This window comes from Silurus meridionalis, chromosome 6 (assembly GCF_014805685.1).
Source record: "Silurus meridionalis isolate SWU-2019-XX chromosome 6, ASM1480568v1, whole genome shotgun sequence".
Lineage (NCBI taxonomy): Eukaryota > Metazoa > Chordata > Actinopteri > Siluriformes > Siluridae > Silurus > Silurus meridionalis.
In genome coordinates, this window is record NC_060889.1 from 19,840,246 (window position 1) to 19,852,489 (window position 12,244).

General features: G+C 39.2%; 1 protein-coding gene across 1 annotated transcript in view; it reads right to left on the minus strand.

Moving 5' to 3' along the window:
* dnah2 (dynein, axonemal, heavy chain 2) overlaps positions 1 to 12,244 on the minus strand; it is a 161,853-nt gene that overhangs the window by 5,162 nt on the left and 144,447 nt on the right. The window contains 8 exon segments of the mRNA XM_046851713.1: positions 2,469 to 2,543; positions 2,908 to 3,084; positions 6,541 to 6,655; positions 6,768 to 6,919; positions 7,672 to 7,906; positions 8,926 to 9,110; positions 9,291 to 9,482; positions 10,431 to 10,621. Coding sequence (XP_046707669.1) covers positions 2,469 to 2,543; positions 2,908 to 3,084; positions 6,541 to 6,655; positions 6,768 to 6,919; positions 7,672 to 7,906; positions 8,926 to 9,110; positions 9,291 to 9,482; positions 10,431 to 10,621 — 1,322 coding nt within the window.

Consider the following 12,244-nt stretch of genomic DNA (forward strand, 5'->3'; position numbering starts at 1 on the left):
CCTTTTACTAATAATGGCTGCACTTAGATGACTTACACCACACATGAAACAAAACCTTCAGTTCTGAGTAACTATGATTCATCCAGAAAGGTTAAACTCGCAGCAGATCAGGTGACCATTTTCCGTTATGTGGATTACAAGGAAGATTACAGTACTGTGGAAAAGTAAGCAATCTGGAGAACGCTAAACAATTCTGAAATCCCAGAGTATTTAATAAGGCCTGAAGAAATGGACACTGTACATAGAAATACAGTGTAGCAAAACAGAACGCGCTTTCAAAAATAGAATAAGAAAAGGAACATTGTTTCCACGTGAAAAAGCAGAACAGTGGTATAGCATGTAAAGAGGTGAGATAAAGATCTAACAGAAAACAGTGAAAAACTGAGGGACTCAACCGAGGCAGAATCCGATAAAAGACCCAGGCTTGTCTTTTAAAGAAAAAAATTTGAGTAAACACTGAGCGTGGTAACAGATTTGCACACATGCTAATTAGGATTAGCATCCAGGATGGCAATGGATCAGCACAGAGGTGTTTAATCCTATCCATAAAAAACCTGCGGGTTTCTTTTCCAACTAAACAGATGCAACTCACCAGTTGTTTAAAGAACAAGAACAAGTGGAAGCTGGCGTGCTCCTGCTTTGTTTGGAATAAAATCTGTGGCCATTGTCACCTTTTATGGATAAAATTAGACATCAACCAATTATCAGATGCTAATCTGTTGGCATTACATTTAATGTAATACATTGAAAAATGGCAAATATTGGAGTGTGCCAATGCAGGATTCCTGCGGGTTTTACAAACTCCAATCTAAGAGTTTTTAAAACATTTTAAAGACCATAAGAATAAAATTTGAAACCTTTATTACTTCAAATGCCATAGCGAGTCTTGCCAGAGTCCCCAAGTGCACAGTGTCCTAGACTTTCATACAACAATGACACATAATAATCCATATCCTTCTCTTCCTGTCACCCCTATACTCTCTCTCTCTCTCTCTCGATTGAGTGAAACATGCTCCTGAGGTTCCAGTGAGCAGTGTTCCTGCCCCTCTCCCCTCCTTGGATCTGCCCACTCCATCCTGGCCTGCCTCTGGATAGTGTCTTTGATTTGAGGCCACTGTGCAGCTGGGGATGGTTTCTCATCAATGCCTTGGGTGGTTCCATGAAATTCCGGAGTAAGAACGGGAGCTTTGAGGATGGATTTGTACTGTAGTTAATGTCAACAGTCTGCTACACTGACTCAGGACTACAGTTTGCTTCTGATCACCATCACTGCACCTCAACATCGTTTATCTGTAATTAATGGACATTCTGTGCAACCCAGATGAGGATGGGTTTCCCCTTGAGTCTGGTTCCTCTCATGGTTTCTCAGGGAGTTTTTTCTCACCACAGTCGCCACCGGCTCACTCATCAGGGACAAACTTACACTTATAAAGAACATCTTATTCATTTTTATCACCACATTATCTGTGTAAAGCTGCTTTGAGACAAAGTTGTTAAAAGCACTATACAAATAAAAATTGATTGAATTGAATATTTTGACATCAAAACACACACACACACACACACACACACACACACACACACACACACACACACACACACACACATGTGAGCAACTGACCTTAACCAAGTCCTAAATTCATATTTTCAAACCAAGTATTGCTAAACTTGCACTTCCCCATAGCTACAAAATAAAATCTTTTTTACATCTGTAGTACAATTGAAGAGAGATTCACGCCAGTGACAGGAAGCTAATTGGCTGTTGCATGGTGGTCTCATTTGTAGTTACAATACAGCAAATAATTTTTGGACTAGCGAAAGGAAGAACTAAAACACCACGGAAACAAACAAATTGGAAAAATGAAGACCTGTTTAAAATTATTTAAGACCTAGAACAGCAAATTTAAGATATTTTTAGACTGTTTAAGACCCCATGAAAACCCTGAAATAATAAATGGCAAAAACATATAAATAAAAAAACGGGCTAAAATGTGTCACAGTTAAGACAGTTACTCTTAGCATTGTAGCATTAAATCATTACACAGAAAAAAAACTCCTGTAAACATGTATCATCAGTTGAGTCTATTGAGAAAAAATGTCTCCACCACATGTCTGACCCTGAAAAAAATGTTTACTCTTGCGATGTACAAATGAAAATAAAACAGCTTTAAAAACAAGCTTTGGAAAACACAGAGAGAAAGATGTCTCAAGGGCGTATTAACATAAGTAGGTCTTACATTCTATTCTTAAGCAAGAGATGTTGCAATTATAACACCACCATGATGGTAGATTTTTACTGAAAATGAAGACAGATCACCCGTTCCTGTCTGGAGAGCATGAGAAAGAAGACAAGCAAAATATAGAGACGAAATCGGGCCCCCTCCGGCCCTGTCGTTAACAACAGGTAGCTCCCTTGCTAGCAAATACGGGCGAGTCCTGATGAAGTGTGATTAGCACTAGTTACTTACTTTAGGTGGGAAGAGCAGGTTGTTGTCATCTACTGTAGAGACAGTGAACTCCCAAGACAGCGTGTCCACAGATACCTGCAGAACACATGCAATTATTTATAACTGTTGCTAATAGACTTGAGTCAGTGTTTAAAGACATATTGTTTGGGCTGTTTGTTTTTTTTGTACACTCCATTTTCGCATTCCCTGGAAATCTACTCTCAAGTTCTTGTTAAGTAAATTTGACTTGCCATGTCTCCTAATGGCATTGTTTGGAAAATAATAAGCATCGTAAGTCACTGGTGCCAAATAGACTTCTGGCATTTGCCTACACACATGCGCATTACATTTGTGTGCATGTGTCTATGAAAATATATTCACATACATATCCATGTATAATACACTAGAATATTGTATATACACAATGTGATTGTATATGAACACGTCTGTTTGTGCTCACGTTATTCTGCCGTGCGGAGGATTGAAGTACTGCTGTGAGAAAGCCTGTGGGGAAGGTGAAGCCTGAGAGCCAGAAGAGAATAGGAGGATGTGCTGTGTCCGCCCAGCGAGTAAACTGCTCGACCCGCTGGCACAGGTCCCTTGTCCATGACGCCAAGGGTTTCAGAGATGGGTATGCCTAAATGGGTTGGAATAAGAGACAAAGATTGCTTAGAGATGTTTACATAGGTGGATGAGTGGGTGGGGGTGGGGAGAGGGGTTGAAATCTGAAGCCTTGTTATTTATTTCAGGCACTATTCAAAGCTGAATAAGAGTGGCCAAGGACAGAGAGATTGAGTAGTGCAGTGTCTGGTATTAGCTTTATTACACTTAAAGGGTAAAAGGCATTTTGTATAGATTTTATGTCATATATCTGAATTAGATATTTAAATAAAGTAAAACGAAACTGATTAAAGTTTAATCATGTTTATGGCTATGACATTCCATTAAAATAAGTGCATATAATTCATATATATATATATATATATATATATATATATATATATATATATATATATATATATATATATACACACAGTGGAACCCGGTTATGTCGATGTCCTAGGGGGTCGCCAAAAAGCATCGAGGTAACCGATGAACGAGATAAACGAAAATCAAAATGGCGGCAATATATTAACATGCTTGAAATTTCTTTATGTACATGATGTGCGTTAATAAATGAGAATGTGCATGCACGTGTTTTTGAAGAAGTTTTTTACACAACAGCGTTGGTGCGATTTGTTTGATGAAGGCATGCTATAAAAATACATACAGTACATGTTTATCTGTCAGGAATCCACCTGCCACGCCCCCTTCGGCCCCCTTCAGCGTGTCAGGTGCTTTCTCGGCCGCTTTCTCTAAAGCTCCCGGCTTCAATCGCGCACATATGGTGCTCGTTTATCATCATCACCAGCTCCTATTTAAACTTCCACACTCTCACTGTCCGTTATTGTTGGTATATGTTGGTTCACGGCGGTCGTTGTTATCGCTCATGCGTATCCCGGCACGTGTCTTCCCACCGGCACTCTCTCAACGGCTGCTCTTTTCTTCCCAAAGCCGCGCCGCGCCCCTACTAACACTACGAACACTAGCACTAACTAACAGCAGAGATTCACCAGTATACAATACAACACCTGTAGCAGCTGTAAGACTTGATTTTTCCGCCACTTCTGCGAGTTCTTCTGCGGCTGCACCGAGATAACCGACGTTAAATGGCAAATTTTTCCCCCCTTGTGCTCGAGATATTAGGGTTCGGCGACATTAAAAAAGTCGACATAACCAATAAAAAATGCTTAGAAAAAGCGAGAATTTGGCGGTTCCACTTCAAAAACTACGACTTAATAGGGTTGTCGAGGTAACCGAGGGCGAGATAAGCAGATTCCACTGTATAAAACCTTGTATATGAAATTCTGGCTCACAAAAACATATAAAACTGCTTATCCCAAACATGCAATTCAATCCATTAAAAATCTGGATCTTGCCTTAAGCGCTACAAAACAACATACATATCAGGAAGCACAAACTGTCTGTCTATCTGTCTGAGCTAGTGTCACCTTTCTTGGCTTTTTCTCTGTATACACACAGTGTGCGCTCAGATGAAATGAAAAGCTTTCCATATTAGGAGGAATGTAACTGGCATGAAAAAGAAAATGGGAATGAAAGAGAAGGACAAATAATCAGTTGGCTGTTTGCGCTTTTATCAGATCAAAGACAAAATTCTGAATGAATGAGACACACAGAAATAAAGAGTTATAGAGATACCGAGAGTGAGTGAGAGAATGAGAGAGAAAGACAGAAAGGACATGAGCAAGGGAGATGAGAAGTAACAAGCAATGTACCTTTTAGTGTTTCAGACGTACAGAAATATTTATTTTGTTTATTGAAGCGCAATTACCCCAAACTGGGTCTTTGATAAAAGGACGAACAGCTGACCTTCGTAAGCATGCGCACACACACACACACACACACACACACACACACACACACACACACACACACACACAGCAAACTAATAACCTAGCAGACTGAGGCTTTCTTCGGGCCATAAAGAGAGCAGCAGTGTGCAACCGAAGGATGAGTGGAATATTTAAACTGAACTGTGTGTGTATGTGTATAAATTTAATATGAATGCTCTTAAAAAGTGTGTATGTAAGATGTTTTATAAACCTGTGTCCCAATATGATGAGCTTGTATGCCTAACACAAAAATAAGAGAAGAGAGAAGGACTTAAACCCACAATCCGATCAGCAGACTAGTGAGTGCATTGTCCTTTTCTCCACCACTGTGACCTTCCAGCACTTCACCATTCATTTAGTCCACTCCAGCTCCTCTCTAACACATGGTGCTGCACTCACACATTACAACTCCACACACTTCACATGATGATTTACTATAGCCACGGCGTGTATATCTGTAAGTGGCCGCACTACAATTGTTTTTGTAATAAGACTTGTAATTATTACCCGCCTGCCAAATACAGATGGTAAATATAGTATACCACGGTGGACAAAATGTCTAAAATACAAGAGAAATCTAAATGAATGTGAGTATCAGGGTGGCATTCCTGGCTGTATATTTAAATTAGGTAGTTTAAAGTTCAAGTCCAAAGAAATCAAGTAAAAATATCTGTTTGAGAACCAAGAGCAAGGGTCAAGAGTTTAAAAAAAAACAAGGGCTCTTAGTTGTAATCAAACTTGCTTCTATTCAATCATAAAAGCCCTCTAGCTGGTGATAGCATCCTCTACACAACACGGCCTTTTCAACATGATGAACTCCGAATGGACAATAATTCAAATTAATATTCCAGAAATACCGGCGTACAGAAGAATTCATCGAACACCACTTTCCAATCTTCTTTATAGAAAGTCGTACGTAAATCATATATAGTAGAGTCGTAGAGATAAAGTGAAATGCATTTAAATAAACAAATCTTTAATATTCATTAAGGTAATCTTGAAGATGTTACCTATGGCAAATGCTTTAATGTAATATTATGGACTTAGTATAACAATTCTTTGTCAAGAGTTAACGAGACGTCTTTCTTAATGAATTTCTAACAGCATTGGATGATACACTATATTGCCAAAAGTTTGCGGACACCTGGTCAAGAGTGTGCTGTTTGAGCTGTGCGTTCCACATTAAGTCCCAATTTGCTCTTAAAATTCCTTCCACTCTTCTGGGAAGATGTTCCACTAGATTTTGGAGTGTGCTTGTGGGAGATTTGTGCTCATTTAGACACAAGGGTGTTAGTAAAGTCAGGTACTGATGTGGGTGAAGTGAGGAGGCCTGGGGTGCAGTTAGCATTCACATTGAGGTCAGAGCTCTATAGCAGGTGATCTTCACTTGAACCCAGGCAAAGCATATCTTCATATAGAGTTTGCTTTGTGCACAGGGAACCTGTCATGCTGGAGCAGGTTTGGGTCTCCTAGTGCAAGTGAAAATGTTATGCTTCTGCATCCAAAGACACTCTGTACAACTGTGTGCCTTCAGCTTTACAATAACAGTTTGGGAAAGAAACACATGTGGGTGGGAAAGTTAGGTGTCCCAATACTTTTGTCCATATAGTGTATGATGGAGTACTTAAACAGTGTCTTACCTTTTCCCACAGGGGAGGAACACGGGCATCATGAATGAACTGAAACATCTCTTCCAAATGACTGGACATCACAACCAGACCTTTAATGCCTTTCTCCAGCTCAGTCAATGATGTTCTGCTCACACATACACACATATCAAGCAATTGTGTCTATCTCTTTGAAAATCTCCCAACTCGCATATCTATCAATCTCAATCTGTGACTTAGTCTTCCAAACAAACACTGACCTGATGGTGTGCAGCAGAGTGTTGTATCTGTGTATCTCCTGCAGCAGTACGACATTAAGTGGTGAGGGATCCTCCTGTAACAGTTTTCTTGTCCCTTCATAATCCAGTTCTGCTGGGATCTTCTGACGCACATCAGCTGAGAGTTCTAATACCTTAACGCACACACAGAGGTATCTGATTTATGATTTGATGAAAATGGCACGTTTTTTATTTTACCCAAATTTTTTATATGTGTTTTGATCATTTTCGTACAGTAAGTGAATTTGGCAACAGAGACAGAAACAGTGTATTGTATTGTCACTAACTTTATTGAATAGTGAAGATTTGATCAGGACAAACTGCAAGTTTTTGAAGGAACACTAGCAATTGTTCTGACACTACAACCCCAATGTTCGGTGAGTTTAAGTTTCTAATTCATTTTTTCACCCACTTTATTCTTTACTAAGACTGAAGTACTGCCACATGTGGCTTTGTTTGGGTCATACAGCTCCTATTATACAAATACACTCATCTCACAAAAGTGAGTACACCCCTCACATTTCTGTATATCTTCTCAAGGGACAATACTACAGCAGACAAAACATGAACATGATTAATAAAACCAGTGGCTTTGCATGTTTAAGCGACATACAGCTGTAATCACTTAGGGTGTACTCACTTTTGTTGCCGGCTATTTAGACAATAATGGCTGTATGTTGAGATATTTTTAGAGGACAGTAAATCTGTACTCTAAATTATATCCAAGTTTCATTTCTATAATAGTGTCCCTTGAGAGGAAACTAAAATGGTTGCTGAAATGTGAGGGGTGCACTCACTTTTGTGAGATACTGTATGCTCATGTGTCATGCGCTGTGCCACATTGTTCTATTTGGGTGGAAAAGTGTTAAAACATACAAAGACACACCTTGTCCTCACGGCTGGGTCCTGCTCCAGTGGCTGCTGTGCTGGTGACCTGAGGCTGGAGTGAAATGAGTGTGTCAAAGAGTGTGCGTGTTTCAGAGATCTGGCTGGCAATGTCTGCATTTGGGTGCTGGCCAAACGTCTCCGGATGCTCCACTGCTGGGAGTAGGTTGATATACTCCCAATACACAGCCCGAGGCCCGTCACGGGGGATGTAATAAGTAGGCAAGGACGACAGTCTGAAAGACATTGGATAAAGTCATAGACATGGTATTTATAACATTAAGAACGAAACAAAATGCTTGAACAGAGGTCAGATTTTTTCTTTTTTAATTCCTGATTCTCAGAACTTGTAAAAAAAAAAAATGCTTATAAAAGACACTCAATTATTGAAACTCAAGACTTAAAAAGACGTAAAACAAAAATGGTGTATTACATTTATCAAATTAGTAAAATCAACAGTGAAATCTCTTGAGCAAAAAAACAGAAAAACAATAACCTGGAAAGAAGTTATACTGAAAGATGAATAATGGAATACACTTGTTATAATATTATAACTTTTGAGAATATAATAGAATAAAAAAATCTAAGAAAAATGTATATTTTATTGCATTAATCACTTTAGTCAAATCGCTTTTACTATCGAATCCAGCTACTTGTTTATTTTACAAAGTGTAAACAAAAATTGCACCACATAGGGGAGCTGTTGCACCTTGAGACGATTTAAAAGCAAAAGGGAATCGGTGCTTCCAATTCGACAGCTGCACCGCACATTCTATTATTTCTCCTGATCCCTTTACAAATGGTACAACTTATCAGCTAATTAACAAGTGTTTATGTGTTAAAATGGTGTTTTTACGATTTTTTTGTGTGCATTTTCAGTGAAGGACAGGTACTTAGAAACACTGCACTAAGCATAGGGACACTTGGAGTCTTTCCTATACCACTGTGTGCATTTACACCAAGATTAGACACAGCACCTTACTTCTTCATTAAAACAATCAGGCGTTCTGTCCTGCTTGGGTGTGTGCTGAATTTGTTCGAGGTGTGTGTGTGTGTGTGTGTGTGTGTGTGTGTGTGTGTGTGTGTGTGTGTAATTTTAGATCTGTCCACATGGTGGGAGTCTTGCACTTCAGTGAGATGAAGGCAATGCGTTTTCAATATTTAAAAGACATGAAGGTTACTACAATGTGCCAAATGTTAATGCTTTAGTTTGCATGTGTGCGCCTGCATCCAAATGAAGGTGTGTGAGACTCACTTAAAGAAAGGAGTGCTGACAGTGCCTTCACAGAAGTAATCGTTGATGTATGTGGATAGCAGACGGCGGTCCCACTCGTCTGTGACGTGACCTCCGTAGTTGACGCCGGCGATGAGGTACTTCAGAGCGTCCCAGGGAATTTCCTCGTACTCATCCAAATACAGACTCATTAAGTTTTCACTCACCTGGGAAAGAACCAGACAGTGAGAGATGCGGTAGGGAAGCTGTGCTGTCTCTCCCAACTAAACTTATCGAGTTTTGCCTATGTGCCATCAGCTACTGGCTTTTATCGTTTACACAAGGCCCAGTTAACACTTTTCTGTCCGAATTCGAATAACTACAATCTACTCAACCTGTGTCTCTACCTCAAAGTCAGAGTCATTGAAGCTGTAGACGATGTTCCAGCCAAGCTGGAGAAACTTCCTGCGCTCCAGCAGGACGCTGTGCAAGAAACAGAGGGCAAAGAGCAACTTGCGGTAGATGCTGGGCTGCGTGCTGCGTGAAAACTGAGACTCTGTCACCAGCTGGTATAGCCGTTTCATATTCGATTTCACTCCCTGCAACAGAAAAACATGGCAGTGTTGGGTATTGTGCAGGTTTATCTACAGTTCATGTGTGTGTGTGTGTGTGTGTGTGTGTGTGTGTGTGTGTGTGCCACCCTTGGCATTGCAGGAATCAATGTGCCTTTTAAGAACAGTCCTCCTGAATTCTGATCAATATGTGCACAAAGGAGTTTTTTTTCTTTAAACGACCAAAGACGTGACCAAAAAACCCACAAATTCAATATTTCAATAAGGCAGTTCATTGCGTGAAGTGGTAAAATTCAGATCACCGAGGCAACACTTTCCCCTGTTTTTGTTTCTAATGCCATTCAAATGCCAATATTCTCTCACTGGTCCCCACAAAAATAACCCAAACATAACATTTTACATTAATGTAAAAAAAAAATATATGAATTCCTTTGTTCTCGGCATACCTTTTATATTACTTCCTTCAGCAAATATCACTTCAGCACACTCTTGATTGTGACCGTGCCAATGCAAATCTATTTCATGTTGACATGGAAAGCTATCATTTCCATTATATAGATTTTCTAGTTAGGTATCTATTCAGCGATCTTCAGTGCTTTGGGTCTCTTCAGGTTAATCATTTTTTAGTCAGTGATTCCATAGACTAAGAAAAGTATCAGGAGCGCAGACATTATATATTTGTTTGCATGTGCTGTGTAAAAATATTTTACAATGTATACAGGATGTGAATTCCTATTAAATATACAGTGTGCTGGAAGCCTTTCATTAGTTCTTCCCAGTACTCTTGGGTATTTGGATCCCATAAAGCACTTCACTAGTAGATTTGTTGTTGCAGTGTGTGTGTGTGGAGTAAGTGGAATGCTCCAATATATGTGTGTATGTTTGTATATATTTGTGTATGCACATGTCCATGCCACTATATAGCGAAATACAAAAGGTATGCGTGTTTTTATTTCGTGCGTGTGCATTGTATACCTTGGGAGGTTCGGTAGTCATTTTGATGCCGGCCTGAAGTATTGCGATGGGGAAGTCTGGGTGAGGGGAGGAGCTGAGCCACAGTCGGAAGTCTGGGTGAGGATCTTCGACTTGTAGCTGCTCCACCAGCTTATCCAGCTGAGGCATCCATGATAGAGACAGGTGGCAATTAGCCAGGAATACCCATTGTCCTACCACACACAAAGAACGTAAAACTGACCAAAAATAGTTTTCTATGGTGGAAAGATTCACCTGCACACTGCTAGATAGACTCATTCTAACAAACTAGAGAAAAATACCATCTAAGACTGTATCAAAGCACATCATAAAAGGAGAAATGTTTTAGTAAGCAGCTGCATGTGCAATAACAGTCGGCGTTCCAGCCTTATTAAGGCATTACATTTGAGATGGAATAAAAACTTGTTTTGGAAGCGAGCAAAGAATATTTTGTTGAAATTTAAGCAAAAAAAACCCTGCGACTTTATTTTTGTAAACCTTTCACAAAGTCTAGACCAAAACTCATTCTGACTAAAATATGATTCAAACTATTCAGTGTAAAACAGTTGGCCAAATGCAATATAAACAAAGTCTGTGCAGTGTAAGCAACCTTCTATTTAATTCAGGGGTCGTCAACCACCAGGGCTACAGACCAGTACCGGATTGGGAAAGACAACTTCCGCCTATGCAAAGTAGTGATGGGAAGATCGGATCATTTTTGTGACTTGGTTCTTTGAATCGTGTTCATCAAAATGAACGAATTTGAAATAAAATCTAATGTTACATTTTCAATACACAAACTTTGAGTTCCAATAATAAAAAATATGACAATGTAGCTAATTTAGATAAACAGAATAAATAGCTTCACCTCTCATATCTTCTGCTCCATGTCTTTAGCTCTTTTGTCACGTGACTCCAATAATTATTTTAACAATAATGTCAAGACTCCTACCAAAAAAACCAACCCTGATCTAGTGCATTGTGTAGCATCTATAGGAGTCACGTGACAAAAGACACGTTTCCTGTACATAACCTATGGATATTTTCAATGTTTTGCTCATGCACGTCTAATAGAAAATGAACGTATCACTCTTTAAGACTACTCATTCTTTTGAGTCACATTAAAGAGTCGTTCAAAATGAAATAATTGTCCCATCACTAATGCTAAGTTCCCGCGCTTGTTTTAGTCAGTTTTTCTATGCATCAATAAGTTAACATTTCCGTTATATATGTAATTAAATTAATAATGATGATAAATATGATATAATAGTGATAATGTGCAAGTTATTGCAAGTGACAACATACCACGGATCCCCCCACCTCACCACACTATATGAAACCCCCCATCCACAGACCATGGACACCAACACACACCCTGAAAACTGATCCGTGATTCAGTATCACTGGTTTACTCATCGTCACTGATTGAACATTAAAGCAGAACAATGTTACTGGATGGTTGCTGACAGTAGAATTTGGGTTGACTGTGCCATCATGTACACATGACATGAGACGGTGAGACAATAAATAAACAATATTTGTGTTGATTGGAGTTTACTAAGGTCTAATAAGCATCACTGTTGTACAAACAGTACAGCTAAATGCTGCACTATGATAACAGTCTTGGGATTATGACATCAATGTCAGCACTGTGCAATATTATTTGTCGCATAAAATATGAATGTGTGTGATTTGTCTGAATTTTTGTATTAATGTGAAAACCATATAAAATCGATGGGTTTTGGTTGCATTTCTAAAATGTTCTAATGGACGTGGAACTGGTATGTGAATTGGGTGTGAGATGGGCAATTCAAAAT